Source organism: Xiphophorus couchianus, chromosome 18 (assembly GCF_001444195.1).
Source record: "Xiphophorus couchianus chromosome 18, X_couchianus-1.0, whole genome shotgun sequence".
NCBI lineage: Eukaryota > Metazoa > Chordata > Actinopteri > Cyprinodontiformes > Poeciliidae > Xiphophorus > Xiphophorus couchianus.
In genome coordinates, this window is record NC_040245.1 from 28,688,836 (window position 1) to 28,707,349 (window position 18,514).

The 18,514-nt window shown below is 40.8% G+C and overlaps 1 protein-coding gene across 5 annotated transcripts in view; it reads left to right on the forward strand.

Annotated features, from left to right (window-relative positions):
* The window catches only part of robo1 (roundabout, axon guidance receptor, homolog 1 (Drosophila)), a 321,573-nt gene that overhangs the window by 280,978 nt on the left and 22,081 nt on the right, over positions 1 to 18,514 (forward strand). For all 5 annotated transcript variants that reach the window (XM_028045383.1, XM_028045381.1, XM_028045385.1 and 2 more), the window contains 9 exons: positions 3,937 to 4,018; positions 4,113 to 4,281; positions 4,377 to 4,543; positions 5,159 to 5,280; positions 7,388 to 7,613; positions 8,370 to 8,491; positions 10,439 to 10,610; positions 13,906 to 14,106; positions 17,383 to 17,409. In XM_028045383.1, the coding sequence (XP_027901184.1) occupies positions 3,937 to 4,018; positions 4,113 to 4,281; positions 4,377 to 4,543; positions 5,159 to 5,280; positions 7,388 to 7,613; positions 8,370 to 8,491; positions 10,439 to 10,610; positions 13,906 to 14,106; positions 17,383 to 17,409 (1,288 nt within the window). The remainder of the gene's footprint in view (positions 1 to 3,936; positions 4,019 to 4,112; positions 4,282 to 4,376; positions 4,544 to 5,158; positions 5,281 to 7,387; positions 7,614 to 8,369; positions 8,492 to 10,438; positions 10,611 to 13,905; positions 14,107 to 17,382; positions 17,410 to 18,514) is intronic.

An 18,514-nucleotide genomic window follows, 5' to 3' on the forward strand; every position in this document is an offset into this window, starting at 1 on the left:
TTCAAAAGACAAACAAAACTCTGGTTATGTCAAAAACAGAACTGAATCCATTTCTGATGTTTTTATGTTTCACTGTTTGTTTGTAGATGTTGTCAACATTATGTTGTGCTATTTTAAATTATTATCACTTCATTTTTTTAGATGTACTTTTTCACCACCCATCTAGGGACAAGTGCTGTGAATTAGTTGTTGCTATTGCACTATGACGCAAGCATGGGACTGCTGTTTTGTTCAGTTTGTCTATGTCGATGTCTGTCTGTCCCTACCAAATAAACTTAAAAATGAAAATAAAATAAATAAAACCAGTTTTTGTGAAAAGCTGTTAATCTTTTGGTGTATATCACTGTCTGCAGTGAAAGATTTGCCAAATTTTTCTTGCTCAATAGCTCTACTTGAGTTAAAATGAAAGGAGATGATCTGTCAACATGAGCTATCAAGCATTGCAACAGTTTCCCAGTTATCGTGTTTCACAAAAAGAGCTAGAATGTTCTAGAACATGTTCGGTTCACGTGCCTCTGAACAGAGTTGTTTTGTCAAGAGCCAACACCCGATTCCACCCGTTATGGAAACCAAACATCAACAGTAGGCCTGTCACAATAACTAATGTTTCTGGGTGATTAATCTTCCCAGACGTTATCACGATAAATGATAATATTGTTGTTTTGAGACAATATGCCAGTAGCATAATGATAATAATAGCGCAATAATGCAAGAATACATTTTTGCAATAAACTTTAAGTTCAATAAACTTTAAATTCTAATGAACATTTAACCCTGGAACTGGAAGACATTTTAAATATCCAAAATAAATAAACAAAATAACAGAAACAAATAATAAAATCAATTATTAGCTTAATTTTGTTTCTCAGGAAACAAAATTATGCTTCAAAAAAGGTTTATTTGAGACAAAAACTCGAGGCTCAAGACCTTTATCATTCAGTTTTTGGTACAGAGAAAAACGATAAATCGTGAAATTGGGAATTATTGAGTTAGTTTTAACTTATCATGCAATTAATTAATTTATTGATTATTGTGACAGGCTTAACAGGGGATAACACTGAAGTAGAGCGTAGCAGCAAGATGGCGGATGTGCTACTGCGGCCGCTGTTAGCCTCCATTTTTGCTGTTTGTTTGACGTCTTGGTTTGAGTTGAAGAACCGGGTACAACACGCCTGACTGGAACCAGACTTGGTGTTCTTCCGGTGAAAATCTGTTTTTAAAAATGTGGAAGCTTACATTAGCATTGGGGATGATATGTGCAGCGTTGAGATGCTAGCTTGGGTTTGAAGAGTTTGGCTGAGAGGCTAACTCCTTTCAGCACAAGTTGAACACAACAATATTCTTTTCCAGCGTTCCAGCAGATCATTTTTTGAAGCAAAAATTTACCTCCACTGGGCCCAGAGAAGCAGCTTTGTCACCCATTTCTTTGTTTGAAGACTTTGCTTGCGTACCAGAAACACGCAATAAAGGTTCCACCTTGAGAGAAACAATTGCAATGAATTGCGCTAAAAATTGTATCGTGTTAATTAACTAAAATTAACACATCCAGAGTCCAAGCCCCAAAATAAAAGACTTTTTCCTCTTGGATTACAAAATGTAGCTTTACCCTCACTTGGTTTTTCTATTAGATTCCAAGTTCCATTCCAGGAGGTTTCAAAGTTGTCCATGCTCTCCCCATAATGAGCTTGGCAAACCCCTGCTGGTTGGTAAATAAAGCATGTGTTTCTGCCAGCACCCGGTTCTCAGCGGGCTGTCAGTCAGTTGTCGAGGGTTTGAAACAGAGCCTGTGAAGTTGAACACCGTGCAGCTCCTGTCAGTCAGTCAGCAGCAGCGGGTTCTGTGTGTCATCCTGTGTGTGTCCGTATGCTTGGGCTCCACGGCAGAACCCGTGATGCCGAGCGCTCTCGGGCAGAGAGACGAGAATGGGGGGGGGGCTTGCCGACGTTTCCTCCAGATTGAGGCGTCGGCAGGTCAGGGTTCACGTCAGTTTGCCGTGTTCTGATGAATGCTGGCGTGTCTCGCTGTGACAAGATTGCGGCGTGATTGGGACACCATTGCAAGGCAGGCAGGAGGCGATGTGTCTGAGCTGAGGCAGAGGAAAAACTCTACAGGCACTTCACATTAATGAACTTGTCATATCTCCCAGACAACGTTTTAACAAAGATGTTTTTGACACGTTGGGGTAATTTATTTTCTTAATATGGTTTTGTAAGTGTTGTTGTGATCAAATTTTAATAGATTTCCTTCCTGGCAAACCAAAAAATACACACCTCGGGGACATTTAGTGGGGGACATGATTATATTTTATTATTCAAACAATTTGTCTCTGTTTTCCGCAGTTTTGTTTTGCTCAGCGCAGTAGCCTTTAGCAGATTATAAATCACCGACAAAGCAGAGCAGACTTATTTGTCTCGGAGGCTTTCCCTTCAGTTAACAGAGTAGACGTCTTGAAAATGCATCAGTGTGAAAACAGTGTTTTTCACTTTGGTAAATAATATCTGCTTTTGTTTGCCTTATTAGGTTTTTAGCAGAATGGATATACTAGTATATTAGCAATAGCACATTTAGAAACTGATTCAGGGAAAGACCAGAACCACCAAACCTCAAATCAAGCATGAACCGGAAACCACTGGAACTCCAAGTCAACTCTAATCAATCAACCATCAATCTAATGTAGACAAGCCAATTTCCTTTTGAAAGAAAAGCTTATGGTCAGATGAGAAAAAGATCGAGCCATTAGCATGTTTGGAGGTTTCCAGGCAAAAACCTACCAGATATATATCTAATGTGGCTACACAACGTGGCACAAATCAGATTTTCTTTAGGGGTGAAAAGATTGAAATTGGCTCGATACTGAGACAGAAATGAAAACGTTGGATATGGGCAAAAAACAAAATCAGACCTGGGTCGTGTTCCCCTGCAATCACACTTGGCTTTGTCACTGGGAAACAGCCTACCACAAAGCTTCTGGAGTCACCTTCCCAGATCAAGTACTGAAAATACTTGGACAACGCTTAAAATTTGGGTTTGACGAAAGAAATGGGCAATTTAAATGAACACAACCAGAACAACATGATTGGCTAAACATCAACCCAGAACTTGGCCACAAGCTTTTGGGTGGCTCTGAGGGAATTAGATTATTATTGAAAATGTCCGTTTATTTCAAGAACTTTATCACCAAGTGAAACACATTGATTTACACTCGGAAGAAAGTTTGAAAGCCTTCTCTTCCTTTTCTGTTAAATAATGATTTTCTGCTAACAGGTAATGAAAAGACATTTAAAATTAGAATATTACATCAGACCAATAATATATATAATCTGATTTACTGTGGAGTCAAAAAAAACACATTGAATTTAAACTTGTTCTGCAGATTCCTATTTTTTAAATTATATTATGAAAACACATGCCAATTTATAAATCAACAGACATTGAGGCTGGTGATGCACTTAGATGAAATTCAGACTGAATCTGTAGTTTTCAATTAAAATGTAAATAAACTTTATTACTAATACTTTCATGGTGCACATTGGCTCAGAAAGGATCAGCTTTTAGGCTTAACTTCTAATCATCCGTGTGATCAGGGTAAAACCACAGCACTAATTGTCACCACATCAGTTGTTCAGAGCAGCAGTTGGTTTTACTAGAACAAAGTGCTGTGACGGAGAAAAAGTCTCTCATTAGTATGTAATTCTGTGAATATATTTTCCATTTGACTAAGTGTTTCGCCGTTTGACCTATCCAGCTGCTTTCCCCCAGTTTTGCCTTAAAAGAGACGACACCCAGATCATCAGGCAGTCGCAGCTGCCTGTGGCAGATTTTATTTAGATATTTATAAGCAGAAGGGTGAAAGTTGGCGTGAAGAGGGTAGCGACGGTTGGGCTCATTTAAATAATTTGCATTTAACCAAATATCCTTCCCCTTCTTCTCTTCCAGCTTGGTGACACCGGTACCTACACCTGCATCGCCTCCACTCCCAGTGGTGAGGCTTCATGGAAAGCCTATTTGGAAGTTCAAGGTAAAATAAAATCACGACAGCGAGGAAATATGTTGTGTTTTAAAATCATTGGAAGTTACATAAATGCTTCCTTTTGTTTCTGTTCTGCCCTCAGAATTTGGATCCCCCGTCCAGCCAAACAGACCGACTGACCCAAACCTGATACCTAGCGCTCCGTCAAAACCCGAGGTCACAGACGTTTCCCGGACCTCCATCACCTTATCCTGGAGACCCAACCTCAATTCTGGAGCCACACCCACTTCCTACATCATAGAGGCCTTCAGGTGAAGATCATCGGCCATTTTACGCACAAACCAATTTCTGTGGGACTTTTATTGAATCTTGTTCGATTGAAATGACCTCCCTTGTGTGTTGACAGCCATGCATCCGGCAGCAGCTGGCAGACCTTGGCAGAGCATGTGAAAACAGAGTCGTTTGTGCTGAAGGGCCTGAAGCCCAGTGCAGTCTACCTCTTCCTAGTGCGAGCAGCCAATGCCTACGGACTCAGTGATCCCAGTTCCATCTCGGACGCAGTGAAAACGCAAGGTGAGAACTTCCTTCTTCCTACCCAGAATCACAATTGGGTCTTTCTGGCAAAGTTTTTATGCACAAACAAGGAATTTGACTTTGATTTTATGCCTTCACAGCGTTTAGATATTGAGAATAATAATATAAATCAGGATTCCCACCAGAACACTTGCTAAGGAGCGCTAAGGCAGTCATCCAGTGGCACACCATGTTCTTGAATTTAAAAAAAATGTTTAGGCTCTGTGTCTGTATGGATTCGGCGTCTTGGGAGACCAGAAACAATCATTTTTGAAATCGGGTTTCAAAGTGCATAGATTTCAGAAGGCCAGTCTCATGTTTCCATGTGGCCATTTCAGCGGCTATTTTTATTTCCTCTCACAAATCTTTAACATGGCGCCATTTTGTGTTTTTTTTTTGTGTCATTCTGTGGCAGTGTGGCATTGCCACCGATTGGCCCGACATACCCACTACATCACTTTTTGTGGTGCTGCGTCCTGTCTTGTGGTTGCACAATTTTTCATAATCGTCTACAAAAATGATACCATGCCCAACAGGGCTGTGCTGTACTCTCTGTCTGTAAATCTGATCATAATTTTCAGCTAATTCCACTTCCGTTGTGCTTTTCCCACACAGACATTCCTCCCACCAGTCAGGGTGTGGACCATCGACAGATCCAAAGAGAACTTGCAGATGTGGTCATCCACCTTCACAACCCCACCATCCTCTCGTCGTCCTCCGTCAGGGTGCAGTGGACGGTGAGTGGCAGCTTTCCGCAGTAAAACTTTCACCAGCAGCTGTTTTTTTTTCCTCAAACATTTGCAACCAGAATGGATTTGACATCTGGTCTCCGAAGGCTCCCAGGTGATCCTGATATACTCACTTTGTCAAGCAGCTTAGCTGAGTTAATCATACGAGTCCCCCCTTGTAGAAGACAAACTGCAGAAAGCATTTTGCAAAAGATCCCGGTGTTCATCTGGCATCTGCCTGAAGAAGAATCTGCAGCATTTTGTTGTTTGTTTTTTTTTTCCTTCACTCCAGCTACACCAAACCTCCGAGCTCAGTCGTCTTGTAGCACAGAGCAGCAGTGGTGTAGCGTGCCAGTCCGGTCAGATTGGAAACATTTGACTGTTAAAACAATACGACTAAGAGAAAAGAGATGGCAGGCCCATGCCTTTAGGTGGAAATGGCTCCCAGATGTGGAACCGGATAGGCAGTGAACTACAGCTGGGAGCGTATGGTGGCGTTTCTGCGCCACTACCAAACTGAATATGAGGTACTAATGGGCTTCTGTTACCGATCACACGCATAATATCACGAAACCTCCCCAGAGTAGACATTAACCTGCTGGATGAGTCGCCTAATGGTCAAAACGCTCTTCTCTCTTGACAAAAAAAGGCCACCCCCGCTACCCTTCATAGGTGTTATGAAGTGCCACCATGAGTGATGTACGCAGCTGAGGAAAACGTGAAAAAGACTGACATGTCAAGACTGATTTAAAACATCACTACCTCTGGTTACTTTGTCTCTCTGGAATGTTCCAGAGAAACACATGTCACGAGGAGGCCTGACGTTGTCGTTAAGTGACACGATTTCCCTTTGCTTTGCGGTGGTACGTTTATTCCCGTTGGGCAATTTCTTGGTTTTTACATTTTCCTTTGCCGCAGTTTTCCGGCTAATGAAGACCACCTGAGCTGGCTGCATTTTTTTTTCATATCGGAGGGATAAAGAAATCAGTAAAATCTGTACAAGCTTCCCTTCCAAAGGGACCCTTAGGGATATTATCGCTCCAGTTAGTGGTTTGTTTTCATAAATTCTGCTGTGAAAATTTATTACACGTTGATTACAGTAACAAAACAATCTGGCCTAATTTTGCTTTTATGCTTTTTTATGCTACGCCGGATGCAGCTGAATATTTTTGCAGCGTCAACACCTCGTGTTCCCTGGATGGATTCTCCCCCAATGTTTGACTTCGGCAGGCATTAGAGAGCAGGACAGGATGAGACACGCTGCTCCGAGAGTCTGGGCTCTATTTAACCAGCTCCAGACTTGAAGGAACCTTTGGCCAATGACCTCATTGTGCGGTTTGCACAAATCACTACTGCTCCAAATGGCGCATAGACACAGTCAAAAAAGAGGAATCTGGATAAACAGACGGGTGATGTGATGAATTAGTATCCCAGTTCATCCTCTGCCTGGTCTATAGTTGCACAGATTCCTATTTATTCTGCGACGCCATTTTTAAAATTCTGGCATAATTCTAACGCTAAACTTTCCCACAATTTGCAGCACTAGAACAACAAACTTTCATGTATTTTGTGGAGCTTTTATGCGACAGACGAGCAAAAGTTATGAGTTCATGTTAAGTGGAACAGAAGGTTTTCATTTTGACTTATTTTTTATTTTGCAAATGGAAATGTGTAACGCTTGGGTCGATATAAATATTTGATATTAATATTACTGTTCGCCCGATAACTGATACCGATCCTGCACCACATAACTATCACTGTCTGTCACCTGACCAACCCCCAGAAACAAAACGGCAAGTAGGTGGAAATAAATATTGTTGGACCGGTTCTTTTTGACAGATACCGATATGTTAAAAAAGGACTAATATCGGTCAACACAGACACCTGGTTGACATAATCAGTGCCTGATTCCAAAGGCATTTCATTGTGCAAGATTTCAAGTAAATGCAGGTCAAAACATTTCAGGTTTTTATTCACGAGAAATATAGAAACCATGTATCATTTTTCCTCCCACCTCACAATAATGCACTGCTTTGTGCTGGTCTACCATATAAGGTTCACAATTTGACAAAAATCAACCTGTGCGAACAACTCCATCTTGGTTGTCTTCATTCAGGTGGAGCAGCAGTCCCAGTACGTCCAGGGCTACAAGGTGATGTACAGGCCAGAGGGCCAGCAGAGGAGCGAATGGGCCGTGTTCGAGGTCCGGACCCCCGGAGAGGACAGCGCCGTCGTGACACAGCTGCGGAAAGGCGTCACGTACGAATTCAAAGTCCGCCCCTTCTTCAACGAGTTCCAGGGAACAGACAGCGACGTTAAAGCTGGCAAGACCCTGGACGAAGGTGGGGGGGAATGTCTTCATGCCAGTGTTTTAGTGGTTTATTTGTCCTCTATGTCTACACCGTTTCATACGAACAGCTTGCATGTTTGAAAGCATATCGCATCTGTTCAGGCAGGCAGTGAGTGGTGCCAGCCCCCCCCCATAACCTCCACAAACCCCCCTTCATGCATGCATGTGTTGCACTAATTTTTCATTGGGTGTGGTTGTAGCAGTCTCTTGAGGTTTTGGTTAAAACCCAACTGCAAATTTTCATATGTCGCTAACATTTCAAGAGAAGCGGGAGTGCGGAAGTGTTACTAGAAGGGGTGTGTGTATGCGTGTGTGTGTGTGTGTATTGCATGAGTGGGCGTGTTTTGATCTTTTTCTGCTTTTTCAGTCTTTGTTCTGGCTTTTGTTGATAATTGTGTTTGGAGCTCTAAGCCTCATTTCTTTTTCTCCTCATAAGCAGGAGAAAAACCAGCTCTGCATTTTAAGTTTAAGATTTTGTTTGACCACAAATTTTATTCATACACCACAATTTAGTCCATCATCATCATCATCATCATCATCATCACCCCCTGTTTGTTTGGAGTAAACATTTCTGAGAACATGTTTTTAGATAAAGCATTGTAATTTTTCTGATTAGTCATTTGTTCTCACATCCGCCTTGCTCTCACTCGGAAGTAAATCCCGAAAACTGAGTAGCATGTGTGAGTAAGTGCATTCAGAAGAACTATGTACAAATGTTATTTTTTCTTCTTTTGTGTTTCCCCAAAAGCCCCCAGCGCCCCCCCTCGTAAGGTAACAGTGACGGAGAGCGGGAGCAACGGGACTGCTGTTGTCGTCTCCTGGCAACCCCCTCCAGAAGAGGAGCAGAACGGGGTGGTGCAGGAGTACAAGGTAACACACATACACACATCCACTCTCAAATAAATACAGCAAGCATCTCTCAGGTCTGAGAAAATGGGACTTGTTCTGCTGAAACATAATAGAGATGCAGACATGGCTGCAGACTGAGCAGACAAAAGAGAAAGGTAATGTAATTCCTGCTGGAGGTGTACCTTTGTGCTCCCATCAGGGCCTCTTCTCCTCTGTGTGCTGAAAAAGTAGAAAAAAGGTATGAAATTAAACTCTGGGGAGTGGATGGTAATGCTTTGGAAACAGTGCCATCTGGTGGAGGTTGGAGAATCTTACAGCTTGTTGCGTTTCAAGTGGTGGAATTTAGGAAAAATCTGTCATCTCCGTCCCAGTAATAATGTTTTTTTTCTGTTCACACTGAGCTCCCAGTCAGGAGAAAAGTTTCATCTGTTTTTTATTTATTTTTGTGGGGATAGAAGGAGTGCAGGGATGTGGAGTAGCTATTATTTTTCAAAATTAAAAGCAAATATTTTAGGAACAAAATAGTAAAAATAAACTCAATAACTCTGAACGACATTTAATAGTTCAAAAAATTTAACCAAATCAATACCTGCAGTTAGAATGTGCACATAAATAAATAAAAAATGCACATTTGTCTAAAGTAAACGACGCTATATACTAGTTAGTTATCTACTTTGTTTCGTTCAACTTCCAGGCACAGAAGTGAAGGCTAACTCTTTTTTTTTTCTTCTTTTTAGCCACTTACTACAATTTAAATCTATAAATGTCTGCATTTTTCTCTTCATCTGTTTCTGGTTGCTTTATTTAGGTCAGGGATGTCAAACACATTTCTATTTGGAGCAACAAGGACATTCATAGTTTTTTTTACACAATAAAAACATAATACAGTAAACCAGTTATGAAGCAGCAACAAACATTACATTTTGTCAAATGCCATCAACCTAATAAACATCAGTTGTCCAACTGTAAACAGGTGGGTTTTTATCCTTGATTTAATAGAACTCAGTGTTTCAGCTGTTTTGCAGTTTTCTGGAAGTTTGTTCCAGATTTGTGGTGCATAGAAGCTGAATGCTGCTTCTCCATGTTTGGGTCTGGTTCTGTGGATGCAGAGCAGAACCAGAACCAACAGACCTGAGTGGTCAGGAAGATTGATACAATTTATAATAATAATATCAGTATTGTGATATTGCACCGCTTTTTTCAGAGAGTTTCACATAAATAGCATAAAAGTATAAAAAAAAGAAAAACAAAGCAATAACACAAGTGAATACAAAACAAAAAAAGATGCAGTTAGTAAATCTTTAAGAACATGGCCACTAAATTCTAGCACTATGATATGAACATATAGGATATTTAATATTTTTGATATTTTAATTCAAAGTTGTAACATCTGTTTAACAACTCTAGGAACTCGTACGTTACGCAGTGGAACTTCCTTTTTTATTGGAAAACCCTTTTGGGTCCCCAGGCACACACTGTTCAGTTTAATTTTCCAGGTAATTTTTTTTTCTTATTATTAACTTTGGAGTAATTTCATGCTTTTTAAATCCAGCTCCATGCCCCCCCCCCCCCCCCCCCCCCACACACACACACACCCTGCTCATTACTGAGCCAGGTCCCCAGTGCCCACTGCCACTCAAAGACAGAATGTGCTGAGACTCTGTACTTCCATTGCACACACATGCACATGAATATATTACATATTTACAAAAAGCACACTGGAAGATGTGAGAATATTAGCACAGTAAATAAAGCAGAATGTCAGTTTCAGGTCTAATATTGAGGTAAATATCTTCTACTTATGAGCAGCGGCTCTTAACTCTGCTGAAGCTGGGTTATGATTACTGGGCCCCATTTCTTGCCTTACTGGTGTAATCCTATACCCACTGTGTGCCAACATGGTGGCAACATTTCAATCAAAGGCTCATAACAGTGCGTTTGAATTAATCCTTGTCTCTGTGGCGGCAGATCTGGTGTTTGGGGAATGAGAGCAAGTATAACATCAACCGGACAGTTGACGGGTCAACGCTTTCCGTGGTCATCCCCAGTCTGACCCCCGGGATCCGCTACAGCGTCGAGGTTGCAGCCAGCACCAGCGCCGGTCCCGGGGTCAAGAGTGAAACCACTTTCTTTCAGTTTGGTGAGTAGTGGACATAGCCACTCCTTTTTCTGTCTGCATTCTCATAAATTACATTGTGGAAAATTTGAAAATTGCATAAAAGTGTGATATTTGTGGAAACAGGTGGGAATCCTCTCCAACTTTCAAACTGTGCCTTATTAAAATTCACTGTCTTGAAAAATTTGAATATCACATCAGACCAATAAAAAGAAAGATGTTTTAAGCACAAAGGTCAGGCTACATTTGTAGCCCATGTCTAGTATTTGTCTGCGTCTGGAATGAATTATTCATGACAATCCTCTCAAGGCTGTTGTTTTCCCTGTTGCACCTTTCTCTAACCAAATTTCTTCCTTCCACTAAATGTTCTGTGTTTGAAAACAGAACTCTGAACATTCAGCTTCTTTAGTAATGGTTGAAGCACTGTAGAAAAAGAAATAATTTAAGTTGACAAAAAAATTTACCATTTTTTAGAGGTTAGGTAAATCAGACATGACATATGAAGCTTAAAAATGTTCTTGGTCATATACCTATATATACCTAGGTATTTTATACCTAGGTCTTAAATACAAATAATGGTCCTTAAAAATCCTTAAAATCTTACACTTAGCTTACTGACACAAGTGGATTATCTCAGCTCTTAAAAAAAGAAGTCAAAACTGCCTCAAAACGATACAAAATAGGAATTTGACCTCAAATGTTTGATCCGTGGTGGCGTAGTGGTTAGCGCAACCCATATTTGGAGGCCTTAAGTCCTCGACACGGGTTCGACTCCCGGACCCGACGACATTTGCTGCATGTCTTCTCCCCTCTCCTTCCCCGTTTCCTGTCAGCCTACTGTCATATAAGGGACACTAGAGCCCACAAAAAGACCCCCTGGAGGGGTACAAAAAAAAAAAAAAATTGATCTGTGCATCTATAGTTACCTGAGATTCCTTGGAAGTGAATCAAGCCCAATCACTTAACAACAATTATAGCATTAGCCCATCCATTTTAAATGAAGAGCTTTCAGTATCATGACCTTATGCCAACTAAACAGACATCTCTGTAACTCCCTTTCTTGTAGCAGAATGTTGTGAGACATGCTCAGGCTTCTACCCCCTTTCCTTTTCATGCTTAGTGCAGATGCTTGAAGACTGTAATTTGGGTGAGTTCTCTCACACAAACGGCATCAAACTTGCCATAGAGAAGTTTGAGTGACAACGGGGTGGCTCTGCAGTCTGTTTTTGTGCATTGTGTTAAATGGTTTTAGTTACGTTAGCTAATTGGTAGAGCGTCACATTGGTACGCTCAGCTCCAGAAAAGCTAGCAGCCGCGCCCTTCTCCATTCTCCATTCTGGTTTTAAAGATGTTTTCGCCTCTGCTCAACTTCAAACAGCAAACATGACCAATATAAACTTCTTTAAGTGTCGTTTTTTTGGCCAGATAGACCAAACATTTTCAGGAAATTTTGTTACTATTTATGTTTGAGCTGCATAGCTAGCTTGCTAATTGAGTAAGATGAGGGGAAAAAAGAAGCAGAAACAGCACCATTTGCCTCTGCTCAGCTTCCAACAGCAAAAACGACAATACAATCGGCTTGAAACTTTTTGGACCATCGTTTTTGGCCAAATTGACCAAACATTTTTTGGATAATTTGGCCACTGTTTATTTTTGAGCCGCTTAGTTAACTTGCTAATGAGTAAGAATGGGGGGGAAAAAACAGCACCATAAGCAAAAGAGAGAGAGACCAGGAGAGGACAAATGGCTCCATCTGGTTTTAAATGTGTGATTGAGTGGAGCAGGATGGGAATGAAGAAGCATTCCCTGTGACGGATACAATTTATCTCACTTGAAGAGTTCCTGTGGTGATTGTTGCCATGTACCAACACCGAAGTGGAACAATGCGCCTCGGGGACCAGCGCTTCACCCAAACGCATTTGTCACACTCTCAGGCTTGCACGCGTCATCCTAAGCCCAGATACCTGTACAATCCCTCGTGGGCTGCTTAGTCACATTGGCACGCTCTGCTCCCTCAAACAGAGTCACAAATTGAGAAGCCAGGCAGCCAAAAACAGACATAGACTCAGCAGCTGAGACAAATGAAGAGATAGGGTACGGTAAAGGCAATGCGTTGGGCTTTTGTTGGGCTCTTAGCGATCCTTCAAAAGAATGGCTACTGAGTAAAAGACTTCACTCTGAAAAACAAAAGGATAAAGTAACAAGAGCATAAAAAAAGGAAAACCCAAATGCCAGAGGGTGAGGCCAGTCAGAGAAGCCTTTCATGTAGCAGACATGGGGGAGAAGCAGAGACAGATGAGAAAAACAGATCAAGAAGAAGCAGGTTGTAGCGAGCAGCTGTGCAGACGGCGTCGCTACAGCGCGTTTCACAGCTTTGAGGCATTCGACGCCTCAGTTTTTCACAGTTGTGCCTCTGTTTGCTAATTATTGCGGTGTCTGTATTTGAGGGTGATCTTTCTGGATTTGTTTATCTGTTTAGGAAATCACCGTCACTGGGTGTAAACGATGCCTCGTGGTGTTTTTCTAACTGGTTCCATCACCAGGCTCCGCTCACCTGCCACTCACCTGGCTTGTGTTGACTGGGATTTGCAACACAAGCCAGATTTACGCTCACCTGCTGGGAGAAAAAATAATCTCCTCTATCAAGATACACAAATTAAAGTCTTGGGGGGGAGAGGGGATCCTTAAGATTCCTTTTGAAAAACGTAGAGCTTTAAATTAGACAAGGTCTTATCGTAAACCGTTTTCAGCATCTTTTAATAATGATAACCATGAATACAAATTCAAATGCTGTGTGTTTTTCAGAGAAGAGAGTTACTAATTGCTAATGCTGGGTTAGATGTTTGAAGCCAAGAAAATTTTAGAGTATAGAGTGTAAAACAGTGGCTTCAGAGAGTTATATATACTGTATATATATATATATATATATATATATATATATATATATATATATATATATATATATATATAAAGGATGTGTCTTTATGTGGACATAAAGACACATCCTGACCAAGTTACAAAAGTTTCAAGTTGTTTTTTTTGGTACACCTTATTGAAACCTGAAATGTCTTTAGTTTTCCAAGACATTTAGTGTGTCATAAATGTTCAGCCTGGACTCTTCCAACCAGCTGAAATTGTCTGATGTTGGTAACGGCCCAGTTTCTCTGTTCAATCCTACATTTTTATTCATTTCTTTTTCATGCCTTTCCTTTAGCATAAATCTCATTTCATGTTTACCATAAAAACCATTCGTACTCTGATCAAACGGCCCCTCTGAAACATCCTGCTCACGTCTCTTCTGATCCTGCCCCCCTTCCAGATTCATCTGGGCGGATGACCGAGACCGTGAACCAGGAGAACCCGCTCTCCCAGCAGATCTCTGATGTGGTCAAGCAGCCTGCCTTTATCGCAGGAATTGGAGCAGCATGTTGGATCATCCTCATGGTCTTCAGTATCTGGCTATACCGGCACCGAAAGAAAAGGAACGGCCTCTCCAGCAGCTATGCAGGCATACGCAAAGGTAGGCACACGCAGATGACGGCACACGCTTCAAATTTAAGGCTGGGGACTAGAAAATGTTGGTGATAAAGCATTGTTTGCTAAATATCCATGTAATCGTCTACTTGTTTGTTGTTTTCATCCTCAACGCTGCCAACTTCTCCTGTCTTCTGTCACAAGAAGTTGTATTTGTAGACTGCGCAGAGCGATATCTTATAGACTCTTTAGGAGGCAACATCAGCACCCGCTGAGAGTACAGCATGAAGATGTGTTTTCATGAGTCTGTCATGCTCTTTCTGTGAGAGTGTCAAGTGTGTTTTCAGTCAAGCACATTTTCAGATCCAAAAACTCCCTTTTCTTTTCCTTTTTTCCCCTCTCTGCAACTCCCATCTGACTGTGTTGGGAAAATAGTGAATGTTTGTGTCTAATCTCTGTTTATCAAGGACATCCTGACATTTTCACATGCTTTCAGCAGACGGGCCTTCGGATAAGAAAGTGGACATGCTGCAAGAGATTTATGCTACTTATCTCTCTGGAAGATACACAACTGGCTCTGTCTTTTCTCTGTTAAGTTGTTACCTGATTTAAGTCGAAGTGACAGAGTTCACGACATGCCTGGCCTCGGCTCACGGCAGCTCAAGCAGAAAGACAGTCATTAGCCGTTCTATCTTAGTCTCAATTATGTGTGAGCTAGCTTAATGTGTTGCCTTGGGCTGTGCAGCTGCTTGCTACTGTTAGCGCTGCCTTCTTCAACCTCAGTCCTTGGCTCAGGTTTAGTGCCGAATGCCAAGGTTAGAGGAGTTCCACCCTTCAACCTTGATGCACAAACAATAGACTAATCTCAGACTGCCACGCAGAAAACCACGTCTTCAACCTGCCGCTTCAACGGTTGATGGAAAATGTCAAGTGAGATCCGCTTCGGCGAAGATTTCCCAAACTTTCATTCACACGTACAGACACTTGTGTGGGCTGTAGCAGTTAGAACCGCCATGTTTTTGCTCATGTCTATGTGAGCAGTGTCCGGTAATGACCTGCGGTCAGGCATGAAAGGCGAATGGCGTGCGGAATGACGTTCCCCTTTGTCCGTCTGCGATTCTATATGTTGATGTTTACTCGAATAAAGAAAGAAATAGCTCTTCAGGCACGCTCCCCCCCTCTCGCCATCCCCCGCCCTCCGTGTCTCCTCGTGCACCCTGACCACAAAAGGCCACAGTCTTTGTCAGAATGGGTAACCAAGAATGTTTTCAAAGACTATAATTGCAACCACATGAATCAACAACGTGCAGTTAGGGTGAAAAAAGTTGAATTGGGAAGTGCGCGCCTGTGGGAGTGGTGGTATTTGTAACACATTAAGCGTAGATTAAACTAGTCATGGAAAAAAAAAGAATAGTTTCTTGTTTTTTTTTTCTTTAACGCACCAATTACAAATTTGTAGCTAATTTCTGATCCGTTTTTTTAAGCTTTGACTTACAGCTACACAAATATGAATGGATCAGAACAGCATTTCCTTTTTTTTGCTCTTTGTCCTTGAATAATCATAAATTATTTATATTAGGAGGAAAAAACAATATCTCTCTCACACAATGCATGAGAGATGGGAGCCTATGAAAGACGTTGGTTTTACTGATATTTTACCAGAAAAACAAAGTGATTGCAAAGTTTTTATTTAACCCAGTTTTTATCATCTAACATCAATGATTAGAAATGTGGATGGTTGAAATTAGCAGCGGTACTTTAGAAGAAAGACAAAGAACAAAAAATAGCTCTAGTAAACTGAGCCGATTAGTATAAACTGTATTTTTAAAGAAAGAGATAAAAGCTTACAGTTCATATTTTTAGTCTTAGGCATTAGCATAGTTAGCTTTTAGCACAGCAAGCAAACATAAATATTAACTCTGTTTCTTAGAGAATGTTCATTTCTATTTCAACTCAAAATATATGAAACGCAGCCAAACATGTTCAGATCTAAAATGAGTTCCATTATTGTAGCGGTGCACAATAAATAACCACTCTATAAGAGATAAAGTTACGTCTTCATAATAACAACTATTATTAAGAAAATATGGCATCATAATGAAAGATGTAATGCTGCTTTTGGGGAAATACATTTGTTGGGATTCTCCTTGTCAGTCAGACAACTTTCAGTGATAAACTGCTGACAGAACAAGTTAAAATAAACAAATAAAAAATGACTGTGTTTTAATCATCTTCTCTCTGTAATATCTTCTATGGGAACTGATATCACCATGACCTTGTAGCATTTTAGTTTTGTTTACTGATTGGATTAAGATGTCACTCATCACAATCAGTCAAATTTAAATCTGCCGATTCCTCCTCATGCATCTCATGTGAAGATGAAAACGAGACATTTATTTGTATTAAGACCCCAAAACTAACAAATATAGTCATACCTCACATGAAGGTTCATCTAGCCTTGAGATAAGCATCTTGTGATGAGCCAGTCCAGGTTGACAATGGAGACCTGATTTATGTATTTCAGTCATGTTTGCATTTGTCGCAGACTGTTTTGGGTAGCCAGTGTCTCCTCTTCAAAGGCATTCATCAGAGAGATAAAAGCCACATGACAGCCGATATCTCCAGGACAGATTCCAACACAAGATTATTGCATTTAGAGGATGTTTGTTGGCACAAGTAATACATGACGTCATTATTTAAGGATAAAAACAACTTTAGAGGAGCACAATTGAATTTTTTTGGACAATACTAGAGTAGGTAATGTTGCTACAATTTGCTCTAAGGATTGCATCAACTTCCATCCTCACAGCATTACTTTTTGCTTAAAGAGTAAAGCAACAACAACAGTTGTCCTCCAGATTTTTAGTATGAGATTTGGTATGAGATTCTTGCTTGAGCACTTAGATAACATTTTTCTAAGGACTATAAAATCATGAGAGGAAAATGTCATGCAGGTTTTTTTAAAAGAGGCAGTTGTTTTGAATCCAATATTTTTACTTGGGCAACAAAAAAATATGCCCCTTACCCTTATACTTTTACCCAACTCTAACAAATGAAAAAACTGATTCACACTTTGGCATGAATTTCTGCTTCTAATTGAGAGAGATAAATAAGATGCTAATGTTACCTGGTTAATGAGAAGCTAGCCTGCACTCTGCTGCTTTACAGTCCTTGTGTGTGACCCAGAACTAGCTGCTGGTTAAACAAGTATTTATCCACAATGGATCGGACTTCAGATTGAAAGTCAGGTTTAAAAACATCTTAAAAATTACCTGCAGTTTCAAAGCTTGAAAACACTAACCTTTCTCTTCTTTCCCAACAGTGCCATCCTTCACATTCACACCAACAGGTAAGCAATTTATTTGATATGTGCAAGCACATGGTGTCTGAGCATTCTTAAAACATCTTAAATTCATAAAACTAAATGTAAGTTGGCATTAAATACGTTAATCAGAGGCCTTAAATTTTGTTGTTGCAGGACTATTTAATCTCATAAATGCCCCCCCCCCCCCCCCCCCCCTCTCCTGAACTTTTATGTCAATCAAAGGTTTGTGTGGTGTTCCGACATCTTCACTGTGTTCTGACTTGAGGAGGTTGAGGCTATTGGTAACTAGCTGCTAACATACCCTTTTGTTAGCTAACTAGCTAGCTTTTTTGTGATTATCATGGGGACAGGCTTTGAACTCAGGAAAAGTCACTGGGTGCAACAGGAGCGAAAGTTTAACATTCTCCAACTTTCTTGTGGAGTCACTAGCCTTTGTGTGCAGGTCTAAAACTACAAGTGAAAAATTTCTCATGCACGGATGTCACAGATCACTTGGCTATAGGAGGGCTAGCTTTTGCCACCTCATCGTGTCAGATTCATAGGAAATAAATGGAAAAGGAGCAATGCTACATTTCTTGTGTTTGAGCCTTTAAGTGAAAATGTATTGCCAATTGGCTGGAAGGCATTAGTTTTCACCACTGCCTCAGTTCTGTGAGGCTGGGTACAATTTCACAATTTTTTGCTATGCTTGATTGTAATGCAGCAGGATCCTGCCACCATCCCATGTATATAGAGTTTTTTGGTCTCAGATTTCACCTAAGGTGTCATTAAAGAGTCTCAAATTTGACTTGCTTGTAACCTGCAACATCTGTCATCTTTGATTAGCCTATTAAAATAAAAATCACTGACCTAATAAAGTCAGCACTTAGCAAAAGCCAGTAAAATAAACTGATCATTTGCAGAGTCACTTAAAAACAAAGGTTCTGCTCGGTGTTTTGGGTTGAGTCAGAAGTCAGTGCCAGAGATCAAGACGCCACTCTGCTAAGAGGCTATTAAAGCCAGTAGCAACTTGATCAAAGCAGCTCCTTGCAACATTAAATGGGATTTTAGAGAATGACACAGCACTGATGCATCGTTTAGATAACTCAGGGAGCTCATTTGTGAATCAAAGTGACATGGCGTGAAGCAG